Source organism: Sturnira hondurensis, unplaced genomic scaffold, assembly GCF_014824575.4.
Source record: "Sturnira hondurensis isolate 20B ecotype Veracruz unplaced genomic scaffold, ASM1482457v3 Scaffold0004786, whole genome shotgun sequence".
Lineage (NCBI taxonomy): Eukaryota > Metazoa > Chordata > Mammalia > Chiroptera > Phyllostomidae > Sturnira > Sturnira hondurensis.
In genome coordinates, this window is record NW_028077417.1 from 324,869 (window position 1) to 342,141 (window position 17,273).

At 34.6% G+C, this 17,273-nt stretch overlaps 1 protein-coding gene across 2 annotated transcripts in view; it reads left to right on the top strand.

The window, feature by feature from the left end:
- STK26 (serine/threonine kinase 26) overlaps window positions 1-17,273 on the top strand; it is a 76,498-nt gene that overhangs the window by 45,990 nt on the left and 13,235 nt on the right. For both annotated transcript variants that reach the window (XM_037046035.1, XM_037046034.1), the window contains exon 4: window positions 15,741-15,797. In XM_037046035.1, the coding sequence (XP_036901930.1) occupies window positions 15,741-15,797 (57 nt within the window). The remainder of the gene's footprint in view (window positions 1-15,740; window positions 15,798-17,273) is intronic.

Genomic DNA, 17,273 nt, shown 5'->3' on the forward strand with positions numbered 1-17,273 from the left:
CAAAGGAAGACACTATTAGATCTTTGCTTTTCAGGGTTTATGGGGGTGGGGGTTGTTCAATTTTTTTCTTTATCTATCTGTAGGTCAAAGGGGTATGTTTATAACTTCTCAAGCTGTTAGCCTGTGTAAAAATTAATGCTGTATTTTTATGTTCTGCTCACTAAAAAAAATCCTAGGATAATCTGTCTATATTAGTTAATACTGATTTAGAAACTCATCATCAATTTCCCTGCCTTTTTACAAAGTTTAATTTATTCTAATATTAAATGAATTAGATGATTGTGGAAAGAATGAATCATTAAACAGTCAAACAGGCACTATGGTTCTTACTTTATTAGATGCTGAATGTAAAAATGAACAACCCGTTTCTGCCATTAAGTGGCTCATAATCCCATATTTCGCTAAAAAGGTGCAGATTTTATGATTAAGTACGTGCAAGGTGCAAACAGAGCACAAATAAGCAAGTTGCTACTTCTAGACTTGTTTTGGAGGGGTGGTGGTATGAAGTCTTCAGGAAAGGCTTTAAAAAATGGTTCTCCTGGCAGTTCCTCTCCAATTTACTTCGTAGGATGAGCCATTACTCCATTTTACTATATACATAATTATTTGATTATTCATAACATATTTACGTTCATATTCTTTCCTAGAAGGTTTATTTAGCAGTAATATTCCTCTGTAGTAACCCTATGGTCACTCAATTTCAATAGTTTTAGGTCCCCTTTCTAGTTACGATAGCAGACTTGGTTGTAGGAAGCCCCAAGAATTTCTTCTTGGGGTGTGTGTGTGTGTGTGTGTGAGAGAGAGGGGGGGGGGAGAGAGAGAGAGAGAGAGAAAAAGAGATTTGTTTGCTCATTCTGCTTTATTCTTACTGGATTGAATCCTGGTAATTGCAGACCCACTCTGGAACAGACCTGAACCCTTCCTATTTTTAAGCATGTAACAGATAAGCTACTTTTGATAACTAACTTAAAATATTAAATAAGCCCTGGCTGGTGTAGCTCAGTGGATTGAGTATGGGCCTCTGAACCAAAGGATCACAGTTTGATTCCCAGTCAGGGCACATGCCTGGGTTGCAGGCCAGTCCCCAGCAGGGGACCCATGAGAGGCAACCACACATTGATGTTTCTCTCCCTCTCTTCTTCCCTTCCCCTCTAAAAATAAATAAATAAAATCTTTAATAAAAATAATAACATAAAATATTAAATAAGCCCTATTTAAAATGAGTTATTTTATATTATATTTTAGATGGATACTGAAACAGTATTGACTGTTTTATTGGTTACTTATAGCTTTTGTTTATTCATGTTCAGTACTCTCATGGAAAATGAGTTATAGTTCTGTTTGTATTATATATTCCTATATATTCTTAAGATTTCACCTTTAAAAAAATTCCCCTTGTAATATACATTTACAATTCATCCAATAGGTAGTTAGTTTTAAAGTAAATATGACTGATAGTTTTTGTCCAAATCGTGACTATAGACTTACTCACACCAGTCAGTGATACAGAACTATTAGCTAACATGTCTTAACCCTGAAGAGGTCATGGCTGATTGGAGAGGTACGAACAAACTCTTTTCTTAAATATTGTTGCATATGTCAGGGTGTATAGGTTCAAGCTCATGACTAGCTGTGCATTTGTATGTGACTAACATAAAGCCATAATGTTTAAACCATCACTTTGGTTATAGCATGTGTTTTATGAGTGTGTGATATTCAGTAGTAAATTGTATTGGGTTGGCCAAAAAGTTTGTTTGGTTTTTTCCATAAGGTGCCCCTAGTAGCACTTATTAGTCTTTAATTTCATTCAAAACAATTTTGTTATATTATATTGTAATAGCTGTCATTCAGTGTGTATTAAAAAACATAAAAATTGGTAAGTTTTTGTGTAGTCATTTTAATATCAAAGGAGGAAGAAAATATGCAACATTTTCAGCAAGTACATGTTATTATTTCAAGAAAGGTAAAAACTCACTGAAATACAAAAAAAGATTTGGGCAGTGTATGGAGAAAGTGCTATGACTTACTGAATGTGTTGAGTGATTTGTGAAGTTTCATGCTGGAGATTTCTCAGTGAATGATGCTCCATGGTCAGGTAGACCAGTTGAAGTTGATAGCAATCAAATTGAGACATTAATTGAGAACAATCAATGTTATACCACATGGGATATAGCTGGCATACTCAAAATATCCAAATCAATAAAGTTATTGGTAAAAGTGAAAAAAATGTATCTTTTAATTTATGGGAAAAAAGCTAAACACATTTTTTTGCCAATCCAATACCTGATAGATACCGTGGATTCTGAAGTCTCAGTTGGCGTAGGTTTTTTTGTTTTGGTTTTTTTTTTTGTTTGTTTGTTCGTTTGTTTTTTGTGAACTTTGAAGTCAGTGTTTTGTTTTGTTTTGTTTTTTATCATTGAAAATGGTTGGAAAAATATATCAATTCAGTAATCCAAGAGATACTGAAGAACTTCACGTGCTACTTGAGTTCAATGATGAGAATTATAGAGCCAAATGTGAAAGTAATTTAGAAGATGAAGATTATGTGGAAGTTTGTTGAGAAGATTTGGATACTGAACAAGATGTTTCTAGTGAAGAAAGAGAAGACGAATTAGACATAAGTGAAGAGTATTGTTTTGGAAAGGATAAAGAATCAAAATGGAGGAAAGATCCAATATGAAGACAAATTATAAAACAGTCATGGAATATTTTGTGTCAACTTCCATTAGTTCGTCCAAATGCAAAAAATGCCAAGACAGAACTTAAAGCCTTGGAACTGCTTTATCACAAATGATATTTTAGATCTAATCTTATTGTATACAAATAAATACATAGATTTTATTTCAAGTCAGTTTTCATGAGAAAGAGATGCTAAATGAATAGATAAAACTGAATTGAAAATATTTTTAAGCCTCATATCTAGCTGGTTTATGTCTCAGCAATTATCTAAATTTACAGGATTTATGGGCTACAGATGGTATTAGGATTGAACTTTTTAGACTTATGATATCTTTATGGAGATTTAGATTTATTCATAATTATATCAGGTTTGATGACAAACTTAACCCCTTAGAACACCTGAAAGGGTACAGATTACTGACTATGAGAGACATTTTCTCAGCATTTATAGAAAATTATAAATTATGTTACTCTATGGGAAATAATATAACAGTAGATGAATGTTACCTGGATTTAGAGGCAAATGTGGGTTTTGATAATATATCCCATCCAAGCCTAGTAAATACAGTATAATTTTTTTTTGCTAAGGTCTATTCAAAAGTGTTTTACACAGAGAATTTTGAAATATATGCCAGTAAATAGCCCAAAGATCCTTACTTGATTAGTAATTAATTAGCAAATGTAATCAAGAGACATTCAGAACCTGTTTACTCACCAGAACATAATATTACAGCAGATAACTGGTTCACTGATACAAATCTTTTCTCTGACTTGCAGAAGGAGCAGTTTTCATATAGGTACTGTTTATAAGAATAACCCCTAACCACCCCCTGAATTTGTGTCTTCTACAAACAGGTCTCAAAAAGCCAACTTGTTTGCCTTTGGTGCAAATTACACATTTGTATATCATATACCCAAAAAAGGGAAAATGTATAATTCTAGTTTCAGGTATGCATCTCAATGATGCCATAAATTTAGATTCACAAAAGCCTGACATAATAGAATATTACGACCAAATAAAGTTTGGTCCTAACACTGTGGACCAAATGGTAGTTACATATAATGTGGCAGGAATACCAGAAGATGGCCTATGGTTATATTCTACACAATTTTGAATATTGCAGCAATAAGTGCTCAGACTATTCATATGCTGAATAGCGATGTCAAAATAAGCTGCAGAATATTTATTAGAAATCTCATAACACAGGTAGTTTCAGAACAAATAAAAAGCATTTAAAAATATCTATAGGTGTACATAAACCTATACACCCGAAACTTCATCAATTTCAAAAGGAAATTCTACTGACAACATAGATATGGCTCCTTCGACAAGCAGAAAAAGAAAAATATGTTAGATGTTGTGCATCCAAAACAAGTTACTTATCAAAATATTTTTGCAAGTGTTGTGAAAGGTATTTATGCCTTCAGCACAGCAATATTGTGTGTGATGACTGTTACAAATGTTTTGCAAAGCCAACTATTGAAGATTCTGATTAATTAATGTTAAAGACATTTTTGGCAGTATTTTTTAGCAATATTCTTGTTTCCATTGTTTGAAAAGTAAAATTTTATTCTTTGTTTTTATATTTTTGGTTTAATAGTTTCTAGACTGTAACTGAAAATAAATAATCATGTATTTTATTATATAAATATAGTAAATGCAAATTTGCAGTGTTTTTAAATTGTTTTTCTCATTTCAGCACATACTAGTAATGAATATATCTTTCATATACATGTTACCTATGCTGTAATTTTTTTAACACAACCTCCACAGGATTAAAGGATTAGCCTTAATTATTCTTATTTCTTTTACCCATTATTAATAAAAGTCCATAAAGTGAAAGACTACTTTGAAGAACATGTCACTTCATGATAAAATTGTAGAAATTCACAGCTGGTTGGTATTATTTGTATTCTGTATATATTTACAGCAAAGTAAATGAATATGTGAATTATCTCTATATAGATATATACACAAAAATGAAATATCTTGCAAATTTATAACCTTCTAATGTCATGTATTTAAAATACTTTCTTAAATTGACCAACTTTTTTATTTTCCATTTATATTAAAACATAGTGTGACAGCCCTAGATGGGTGGCTCAGCTGGTTGAAATGTCATCCCATACAACAAAATGTTGCGGGTTTGATTCCCAGTCAGGACACAAACCTAGGATTCATGTTTAATCCCCAGTCAGGGCACTTATAGGAGACAACCAATCAATGTTACTCTCTCACAGTTAAGTTTCACTTTCTCTCTCTCTCTCTCTCTCTCTCTCTCTCTCTCTCTCTCTGCCTCTCTCTCCCTCTCTCTCCCTCTCTCTCCCTCTCTCTCCCTCTCTCCATGGCCCTCAAAAAATCAATAAACATATCTTTGGATGAGGATTAAAAAACATGACAACAACAACAAAAGGTGGAGATATGTGGGCTTACATTTTTTGAGGGGAGTGCAGTTTTATTTTATTTTTTAATTATTTCAGTTCAGTTCAATTAGTTGTCTGCATTTTCCCCCCACTACTCTCCCCACCCCAAACAAACCCACCTCCCTCCCTTGCTTCCACACTCCCCCTTGGTTTTGTCCATGTGTCCTTTAGTAGTTCCTGAAAATCCTTCCCCCCATTCTCCCCTCCCTTTCTCCTATGGCTATTGTTACATTGTTCTTAATTTCAATGTCTCTGAGTATATGTTGTTTGCGTTTTTGTTGTTGATTATGTTCCACTTAAAGGTGAGATCATATGGCATTTGTCCCTTACCACCTGACTTATTTCACTTAGCGTAATTCTCTCCAGTTCCATCCATGCTGTCGCAAAGGGTAGGAGCTTCTTCTTTTCTCTCCGCTGCATAGTATTCAATTGTGTAAATGTACCATAATTTTTTGAGCCACTCATTTACTGATAGACACTTAGGTTGCTTCTAGCACTTGACTATTGTAAATTGTGCTGATATAAACATTGGGGTGCATAGGTTATTTTGAATTGGTGTTTCAGGCTTCTTAGGATATAATCCTTGCAGTGGGATTGTTGCATCAAAAGGCAGTTCCATTTTTAGTTTTCTGAGGAAATTGCATAGTTTTCCACAGTGCCTGCACCAGTCTGCATTCCTACCAACAGTGCACTAGGGTTCCCCTTTCTCCACATCGTTTCCGACACTTGTTTGTTTATTTATTTATGATGGCCATTCTGACTGGTGTGAAGTGGTCTCTCATTGTGGTTTTAATTTGCATCTTTCTGATGACTGGTGATGCTGAGCATCTCTTCATATGTCTCTGGACCCTCTGTATATCCTCCTTGGAGAACTCTCTGTTCAGGTCTTTTGTCCATTTTTTAATTGAGTATTTTGTCTTCCTTGAGTGGAGTCATGTGAGTTCCTTATGTAATTTGCAGATCAAACCCTTGTCTGATGTATCATTGGCAAATATGTTTTCCCATATAGTTGGTTCTCTTTTCATTTTAATACTGTTGTCTTTAGCCATGCAGACACTTTTTAATTTGATGAGATCCCATTTGTTTCTTTTTTTTTTTTATGTCCCTTGCTTTAGGGGACATATCAGTGAAGATGTTGGTGCATTGAATGTCTGAGGTTTTCCTGCCGAAGTTTTCCTCTAGGACTTTTATGGTGTCACTACTTATATTTAAATCATTTATCCACCTTTAATTCATTTTTGTGTATAGTGTAAGTTGGTTATCGAGTTTCATTTTTTTGCATGTAGCCGTCCAGATATCCCAACACCATTTGTTGAAGCGGTTATTTTTACTTCATTTTATGCTTCTTCCCCCTTTGTCAAATATTAATTGACCGTAGAGACTTGGGTTTATTTCTGGGCTCTCTATTCTGTTCCACTGGTTTGTGTGCCTATTTTTATGCCAGTACCAGGTTGTTTTGATTACAGTAGCCTTGTAATACAGTTTGGTATCAGGTATTATGATCCCTCCTATTTTGCTCTTCTTTCTCAGAGTTGCTGCAGCTACTTGGGATCATTTATGGTTCCATATAAATTTGTGAAATGTTTGTTCTTTAACTGAAATATATAATTGGTACTTTAATAAGGATTGCGTTGAATCTATAAATTACTTTGGGTAGTATGGACATTTTGATGATGTTGATTCTTCTAATCCATGAACATGGTACATGCTTCCATTTGTTTGTTTCTTCCTTAATTTCTTTCTTCAGTGTTGTATATTTTTCTGAGTATAGGTCTTTAACCTCCTTGGTTAGGTTTATTCCTAGATACTTTATTTTTCTTGTTGCTATAGCAAATAGGATTTTTTCTGATTTCTGTTTGTGATATTTCATTGTTAGTGTACAAAAATGCCTTTGATTTCTGAGTATTGACTTTATGTCTCAGTATTTGTCAGATTCACTTAATAGATCAAGTAGGTTTTTGGTGGAGTCTATAGGATTTTCTATGTACGCTAAAATGTCATTTGCAATCAATGGCAGTTTTGCTTCCTCCTTTCCAATTTGGATGCCTTTTATTTTTTTTCTTGTCTGATTGCTGTGGCTAGGACTTCCAATACTATGTTGAATAGGAGTGGTGGTGACGGGCATCCTTGTCTTGTTTCTGATCTTAGTGGGAAAAATCTTAGTTTTTGCTTATTAAATATGATGTTGGCTATACATCTCTCATATATGGCCTTTATTATGTTGAGGAATATTCCCTCTATTCCCACTTTGCTAAGTGGGTTTATCATAAATCGGTCCCGTACCTTATAAAATGCCTTTTCCGCATCTATTGATATAATCATGTGGGTTTTTTTCTTTGCTTTTTTTATGTGAAGTATTAAATTTATTGGTTTGCAAATATTGTACCATCCTTACATCTCTGGGATGAATCCCACTTGATTCTGGTGTATAATCTTTTTAACATATTCTCAGATGCAGTTTCCTAATATTTTGTTGAGGATTTTAGCATCAAGTTCATGGGCGATATTGGCCTAAAGTTTTCTTTCTTTGTTACGTCTTTATCTGGTTTTGAGATGAGGATCATGCTGGCTTCAGAAAAAGATTTTGGGAGTCTTCCATCTTCTTGAATTTTTTGGAATAGTCTGTAAAGAGTCAGGGTTAGCTCTTCCTTAAATGCTTTCTAAAATTCTCCTGTGAAACCATCTGGCCCAGGGATTTTGTGTGTCAGAAGCTTTCTAATTACTACTTCAGTTTCATCTGCTGTTATTGGTTTGTTCAGGCTTTCTCCTTCTTCTTCATTGATTTTTGGAAGGTTATATTTTTCTAAAAATTTCTCCATTTTACCTAGGTTTTCCAATTTCTTGGCATACAGTTCTTCATAGTAATTTCTTACAATCCTTTGTATTTCTGTGGTATCATTTGTAATATCTCCTCTTTCATTTGTGATTGTGTTTATTTGGGTCCTCTGTCTTTTTTTTCTTGATGAGCCTGCTTAAAGGCTTGATGATTATGTATATCTTTTTAAAGAACCAGCTCCTGGATTTATTTATCCTTAGAATTGTGCTTTTAGTCTCTATGTCATTTATTTCTGTTCTGATCTTGGTTATTTCCTTCCTTGTACTTGCTCTGGGCTGTCTTTGTTGTTGTTCTTTGAGTTCTTGGAGGCGTCGGGTTAGGTTGTTTGTTTGAAATGTTTCTATCTTTTTTAGGTAGGGCTGTATGGCTATGAACTTCCCTCTCAGGACTGCCTTCACTGTCCCATAAGTTTTAGATTGTTGTGAATTCATTTTCATTTGTTTCAAGAAACTTTTTGATTTTTCCCTAATCTCATTCTTGACCCATTCATTGTTTAATAGCATGCTATTCAATCCTCATCAGGTTGAGTGTTTTGGGGTTTTTTTTCCCTTGGTGTTGGTTTCTAGTTTCAGTCCCTTGTGGTCAAAGAAAATGCTTGATGTGATTTTAATTTTCTTGAATTTGTTGAGGCTTGTTTTGTGTTCTTTCAAGTGGTCTATCTTTGAAAATATTTCATGTGCATTTGAAAAGAATGTGTATTTAGCTTCTTTGGGATGAAGGGCTCTGTATATATATCAGTTAAGTTCATTTGATGTAGGGCATTGTTCAATGCCACAATAACTTTGTTGACATTTTATTTGGCAGATCTATCCATTTTTGACAGTGGGGTGTTGAAATCCCCTACTATAATTGTGTTGCTGTCAATATCTTTCTTGAAATCCTCCAAGATTTTCTTCATGTATTTCGGTGCTCCTATTTTGGGTGCAGATATATTTACAATGTTTATGTATTCTTGATGGATTCTTCCCTTAAGTATTATGAGGTGAACTTCTGGGTCTCTTTTCATGGCCCTTTTTTTTTTAAGTCTATTTTGTCTAATATGAGTATTGCTACCCTGGCTTTTTTTTTTTCCTGTCCATTTGCTTGGAAAATTTGTTCCCAGACCTTCACTTTCAGTTTGTGAAAGTCTTTTGTTCTGAGGTGGGTTTCTTGTAGGCAATATATATGTGGGTCATGATTTCTTATCCATTTACATATTCTGTATTTTTTGATTGGGTCATTTAATCTATTTATGTTTAAGGTTATTATTGATAGGTACTTATTCATTGCCATTCTTTGTACGTGTGTTCCTCTCTTACTGTTTTTCTTTCTATTCTTAAAGCAGACCCTGTAGCATGTCTTGCAGAGCTGGTTTGGAGGAGGTATATTTTTGAGCTTCTTTTGTCTGGAAAGCTTCTTATATGTCCTTGCATTTTAATTGAGATCCTTGTTGGATAAAGTAGTCTTAGTTGAGGCCTTTGGTTTTCATTACTTGTTATATTTTTTGCGATTCCCTTCTGTCTTGGAACGTTTCCATTGAAAAGTCAGCTGCTAGTCTTACTGGGGCTCCCTTGTATGTTACTTCCTGTTTCTCCCTTGCTGCCTTTAGGATTGTCTCTTTATCTTGGAATTTTGCCATTTTAGTTATGATGTGTCTTGAAGTGCGCCTCTTTGGGTTCCTCTTGATTGGGACTCTCTGTTTCCTGGATTTGTGTGACTTTTTCTCTTATGAAATTAGGGAGGTTTTCCATCATTACTTTTCCAAATAGGTTTTCTATCTCTTGCTCTTCTTCTTCTGGCATTCCTGTTACACGGATATTATTATGTTTTATGTTGGCCTGCAACCCCTCTTCATTCTTTCTGAGCCTCTTTTCCTTTTCTTATTCTTTCTGGGTGTTTTTCTCTACCTTGTCTTCTAGCTCACTGATCCAATCCTCTGCTTCATCTAGCCTGGTTTTGATTATTTCTACTGTGTTCTTCAATTTGGAAGTTGTATTCATTTCCTCTTGGCCCTTGTTGATAGTTTCAGTTTCCTTTTTCATGTTGATACAGTTTTTAGTGAGTTCATTGTTGTTTCCCTGTTGTTTTTGGTAATTCTCTGTGAGCTCAATGAGCTTCCTGATAACCATTGCTTTGAACTCAATTGCCTGTATTTCATTTAGCATTTCTTATGAGACTTCCTCCTTTCCTTTCATTTTTGGATTGTTTCTTTGCCTTCCCATTGTTTGTGAGATTCTTCTTGTTAGCCTCTGCTTTTTAAATTTATCTGTTCTTACTCCCTGGGTTCATGGTATGAACCTCTATGGTAGAAGACCTGTGAGATTCAGTGGTGCAGTCTTCTTGATCTCCTGAGCTCACTGGTCTTGGGCTGTCATTTATGTTGGTTCTCTGTATGTTTTGGGGTTTTTATCATTGTTGGGTCTTTCTTTGGTGGGTTCTTCCCTCCAGCTGGTTAACCGAGGGTCACTCCATCCACCCTGTCTTGTATTCTGTTGTGCAGGTGTGGGTAGGTTGTGTTGAAGCCGGTTCTTTTGTGTGTACATGGTTTTGAGGCATCTCTCTTACTCTTGTTCAGTTGTTCATTCTGGGTTATTTCCTCACCATTTTGTTGTATTTCTAAATCAGTCCTGGGTTGAGGTTAGTATGGCTCTGCTCCCTCCTTCACCTTCTTCTGTTGTTATCTGTTGTGGGTTCCTTTGTTGGTGCGTTTCCTCTTCCAGCAAGTATACTGGTGTTCACAGCTTCCACCTATTCGTCCGATTTTTCAATGCTCTCTATATTTTTGGCCTCCAACCTTTATATATGCTGGGATACCATTAGCTGTTCACTCTGTTCCTCAGAAGATCAGCTAGGTGTTTCACCTGTGCACAGGGGGAAGTGGACTCCAGTCCCACCTCTATCACCACCATCTTCCCTTCTCTGCCTCATTTTTAAAGTAAAATCATATCAAATATAACAGTGTTCTGTTTCATGAAGTCAATGTAATTCAAGACTACACCTTTTAAGTGCCATCAAGGAACTGCATTATCAATCAACTTGTGTTCTTATTGTGACCCATACTTCCATTTCAGATGACATGGGGAATTTGTGAGTCAAATGAATTGAGTAAAGTAGGATATGGGATTTTCTTAGGTTGTCCTTACACAGGATATCATATATAACCAAGACCTCACTGTATGCTTCAGGAAAATTTATTGCGTTTGAGAGAAAATTATATGCTCTGTGGAACTGTATGCAGTTGTAATGGTTTCCTTGAGACATGAAAAATGTACTAGGTATTCATTTTGACTGAGTTCACTGTATAACTTCATTTTTAAAAACAAGAGCAAAAACCAGACAAACACATCAGTATGACCACAGTATTTTCCTTTAATTTTAATTCACTGCAGATTTTCTTGAGAGACAAAGTTGGTCTTTATAAAATGTACTAAAATAAGCAAACCCTTCCTTTCTGATCTCATAATATTGGAAAAATTTTTTATAATCTTTGAATATTTTTCTAGTTCAATGTGAATATTAAAATAAAGCTCACTAAGCATTTACTAGAATTTGAATCATGCTTTTATTGCTGTTGAAAAATGCTTTTAAATTTTTGTTTATGTTAAGGAAATATGCCCCCTCCACATACTACTACCACTGAAATTTATTTTAAAAATTTGAATGATTTAAGTAAAATGTTCCAGAATAGAGTCTGTACAATTTTGTGGCCTTCTCATTTTTCCTGACACTCTTGTGTGTGTATACATCCAGCATTTGATGAATGTTTCTGGGATATTCTTTAATTTAAAAATAATAGGAGGATTTTTCTTATAAAGCATGGAGAAAATTGAAGGGAAAAAAATTTCTCCATACAATGTTTTTTTTTTCTCAAAATAAGAATAGCTTTAAAATTCATGTAACATACCTCTAAGAAACCCCATATGATTCAGTTCAACAAACATTTATTTGTGTGTATTCCTCTTATTTTGCTTGTTTTCCCTGTTCAGTCTTATTCGCTTTATTCTGACAATTTCTAAGTTCATGTCTCTGGTTCCAGCCTCTGTTTTTAGCCTCAAATTAGATATAGGGATATCTGATTTGCCTCATATTATTCACTTATCTGTGGGTACATAAAGTAAAATGACCCTGAAACAGGGGGAGTGGCATTTGAACTAATTCTTGAATATCATTCTGATGTAGGTTGAGATGTGAAGGTGGAGTATAAACAAGGCATTCTAGATGGAAAGAGAATGATTCAGAGGTGGTAAAGTATCTGGCAAGATGATCTGTATTGTCACTTGTAGTTTTATAAAATTTTACATTCTATTTTTATTATAGTAAAATAAACATCATGAAATTTACCATTTTAACCATTTTAAGTGTACAGACTGTCACCACCATCCATCTCCATGACTTTTCAGTCTTTCACAACTGAAGCTGTACACATTAAACAGTAACTGCTCATTCTCTCCTTACCACAGTCCTTGGTAACCACCATTCTACTCTCTCTGTCTCTGAATTTCACTACCTTACATTCCATATATAAGGGGAACCATACAACATTCATCCTTTGATGATTGGCTTTTTTTCCTTATATTTACATACTGTTTTATGTGGTCAGTGTCATGATTGGCTATTGAATTTATCGACCAGCCTGCTTCATTCAATGTGTACTTGATATATAATATAATGATCTCTTGAATACATAGAATGAGTATTTTAAATATGTTTTCTATGAACAAATGAATTCCAAGTTCCATAGTATTTCTCTTTCCTTTGGCCAAGTGTCCACTTTAACAGAAAATAGTGGGGTTCAAAGGCCTCATGGGGTAAGAGTTGATACTCAAGACACCGGTAATTTATCAAAACCCAGCCTCAATCTCTCCTCAGTAAATAGTACATACAATTCTGGAGTATTTACTCTAGAGACAGAGAGCCACTTCCTAACCCTTAGCTGACCACCTATGTTGATGCATCACTCTAAACTTATTCCTCCAACCCATTTTTAAAATTTGTGGATCATTTTATAAGTGGAGAAATGGTGTTTTCCCTTCAGGGACTTCTGATGCTTAAATGTTCCAGACGTAGGATTATGGCTTCCAGCCACTTGACTCTTTTGGAATTGTAAACTAGTATGTAGACACCATCTTAGCTTTTTAAATTATTTAAAAGAAAACCCAAATATACTTATTTGCATTCTCCAACACAAACATCTTTTATCAAAAATGAAAAGTGTAAGTTTAAGTCCCTCCAAAAGAATGCAAACATAGGATCTAGATTTTTTTGTTTTGTTTACTTGTGATTAGTGTTTTCATTGAGCTTTTCTGTGGTCAAAGAACTGGTAAGAAGAGCTTTTGTGGCTTAAGCTTCCTTGAACAGGGAGGAACCCCACCAGCTTGCCATTTACACTTTTGCCCACTCAGATCTTGCTTCAGCCCTCATGCCTGCCTAGCAATCTTTTGAATGTCCAGAGCTGTACCTATCCTCCAGTGAAGCTTGTCTCTGGAAGTGGTGCTCAGAAGGAAGCACACAGAAAAGCTATTAGGCAGTTCTGTTCTTTGCCTGTCTCAAAAGAGTCATAGTTTAACTGGAAAAAAAACTTGCTTGTTAGCAGAAAGCCTTCTTTTCACATATAAAAGTTGTTTGGTCATACCTTTAACCAAATTTTAAGCTTTCTATGAATATTATTTAGCATATAACAGACAGTTGGTATGGTTCTATTTTGAATTGGTACCCTCCCCCTCACACACATTGTTTTTAACTTGGAAAACAGGTGTTTTCACTCATGCAGAACTGAAAACTGGATAAACATGTTGTATAAGATACTTTTATTTTTCTTTTCAATTTCGGGTAAATGGGAAGCATTCTGAATTCATAAGGTAGAATATAGTACTGCCCTGACCAATGTGGCTCAGTTGATTGGGCATCGTCCTGCAAAATAAAAGGACGCCAGTTTGATTCCTGGTCAAGGCATATACCTGGGCTGTGGGTTCAATCCCCAACTGGGGCACATACAGAAGGCAGCCAATCAATGTTTCTCTCTGTGTTGATCAGCTCCTTCCCTACATGCTCCCACTGGGGATCAAACCTGCAACCCAGGCATGTGCCCTGCCCAGAAATGGAATATATCAGTGACCTTTCATTTTGCAAGATAGCACCCAGCCAACTAAGCCACACCAGTCAGGGCTAATTAAAACCTTTAAAATATATATAGTACTTATTAGAATCAAACTTGTGCAAAAAAAAAAAAACATTCTCAGGTTATACAGCACTGTGAGAAGTCTCCGGAAAAGAATATAAATACACACCAGATTTATAATTCTAAGGTTCTGAGTACCTAGTTTATATACATAAAATATATATGACCTAGTCTCAGAACTCCTCTCACCTTCCCACCATAATGGGAAATTGTTTCCTCTTTCCTTTTATAGACACTGCTGCTAGGAAAGACTCAAGCTGGCCTGTTGTGACAGGAGAGAGTAGATATCAAGATTGGAGGAGGACACATTGGTCCTCTCTTTCTCTTATACATCCCAGGTAGTGTCAGCATCAAGAAAGAAAAAAACAGAGCCCTCTCTCCCTGCTTCCTAACCCTAGGCCAAGTCCCATTCCCCACACTACAATGTCACCTAAACATTTATCAGCATGTAACTGATTCCATTCTCTGCCATGCTAAAACCCCAGCTTCATGAGGATGCTTGGACCTTTTGAATGAAACTCTTGGGTACTTCCCAGGGATTTTAGAATTTTTAGAATAGAAATCCCAGGGATTTCAAGCTATTGACAATAGCTTGAAAATATTCATTCCACAGCTGGGGCTGTAAAGGTGAGAAAGGTGTTCCTGGCATCCCAAGTTGAAGCACAACACTGGACATATTTTTTCCCCTAGAAACATTTTTATGGTATAAATAGTAATTAGTTTCTCTGTTACTCTTCCTGCTGTACTATGGATAACTTTGCATTAAGTTGTCTTTTAGGGGACTATCCCAGAAAAGTAGACATTATTTTTATGGGAAAATTCTTGCTTTACAAATTTCAAATATCTTACTTAGAAATGTGCTTTTGAAACAATCCATTCACAACTTCCTATTTGCACACATAATAAAATCAACCATTTATCTTCCAGTCAACTCTGCAGTCCCACAAAAATTCAGAGAATACCACTCATGAAATAGTATGAAAAGAGATTTTTAGCTGATAGAACTGAATGATATATGTGTATATGTTTATACAAAACTGTTTTGGAATTGACATACTGGTACTCCCCCTATGTTCCCTATTTACTCTTATACAACTTACAGGAGAAAGTATTCTTTCTAGATTCCATGTGTGTACCAAAAATCTCCATTAATTGTGGCTGAGTAAAGTTGTAAAGTACATTAAAAGAAAGTCAAAAACTAAAAAAAAAAGCAGAGGATACCAGTGTCCTCAAACTCTAAAATCACAGGAAAACATCCAGAAGCCTAATTCAGATTTCTGCAAGTTTTCATCGACTTACTTATTCTTTAATGTGTCTTTTTTTCTCTTAATATTATTATTCAAAATAATGATTTAAAGTTATGGTTTATTTATTCTGGGTTTTATAAAACTTACTAGTACTAAAATAAATAATAATTAGCTATTTTTAGCTATATCATAAGCTAAATAAATTTGGGAGAGAGTCAATATTAGAACTTTACTTTCTTTTGTAATATCCTATGGGAAAATATATTCAGGGTCCCAAACACCTAATTTTAAACTTCTATTTTGAAACCAGTACATTAATATATCAGATTTAGTATTTATACTAGTTATGTTATTTGGCTCAGGTTTGTAATTATAAATTGTTTCATGGCTTTTGCAGGGTTCAAAATTATGGATAATAATGGAATACCTGGGTGGCGGTTCAGCACTGGATCTTGTAAGTATTTTTAAATAAACCCATACACACATTCACACTATAACTTTTTAATTGGAGTAAGCAACAGCTTTTGTTTAAGCTAAGTGTTTGTTTTAGTTATTACGTTCAAATTAAACTCTTTAGGGCCACTACCCTTAGGTAGATTTTGTTGTATTGCAGGATTGAGCTTCTTGCTGACATTCTTAGAGTATATAAGAAATGCAAATAGCTTAATAAAATCAAGCCCCACAATTTAAGAGTGAGTATGTGACAGTTGCTGACAGTTTATTTTTACTCTGTAATTGTATCCTTAAAAATAATGAGTGTTCTTAGATTTTTAAAAATATATAATTCAGGTAACTGTCACTAAAAGTAGTTCTTGGGTTCTGACCAAGTAGGCCTATAAAGCCAGTTCTCTATAGAGTTCACTGTGCTCCATTATAGGTCATTTGGAAATGTGATGGCATTTTTGGTTGTCATAATGACTTGGAAGTGCTATAGCCCTTTTAGTGGTCAGGGATGTGGATGCTAAAATTCTGCAGTGTGCAGAATTATACCCAGTGAAGATGTGTTTGCACCCACAATGCCTTTGAGAAACACTAGTTCTTTCCCCCATATTAGTGTAATTCTATCAATGGATTTTCCTTTACAATCTTCATAAGATGACACTGTATTTAAAATTGAATGTGAAGTACTAGAGGCAACTTTGTTTAGTAGAATGACTACTGAGCTGGTCTGTGGGAATTTGAGGTTATAGAGATAATTCTATTGATAACTAAATATTGACTGTAAACCAAACACATAAAACCCTTGGACTTTCATGTTGTATAAAACAAAGAAGTGGCACTAAGTTATTTCTAAGTTATCTTCCATCTTTAATATTATATGGCATTTTTATTAGTATGTTCTACCTTTAAAATTATTGAGTATGCTGTTTCTAAAAATATATTTTTGATGATTAAGATCATCAAGTGATTTTTTAATTCTTTAAGTGGAGATGATTTTTTCTAACTGAAAGAGATTAAATATTTTAAAAAGGGTTTACTCCTGATTGCCAATAGCTCAAATTTTCCAATAATCTTATGAATATATATGATCATAAGAGATTTTCTTTCCTTTAGATATAACCATACTTAAAGCATTCTAAAGAAATAGTAATTAAATTTGATGGAGAGTCTCATCTCCTTCTAGGATTTCATCTTAGTTTAATTAGTTGCTGATTTAAGTAATTCTTCCTTGTGTCTAATCTAACTCCTATATCCTAAAGCTTGAATTCATTTTTTGTTTCTGTTTGCTATCTAGTGACAGAACACAAGTGGTGTTTCTTTGTATAATAATTCTTCATTCGCAAGAAGTCAGATTTCATTTCTATTTGTCCTGTCAGTTTTCTCATACAATAGCTTTTTTTTCCTTTAGCTCCATAAGGAGCAGCACAATTGCTCCATGATCCTCCTTCCACTTTTTAAACATTAAGAGCCCTTTCCAGACTTAAAACAG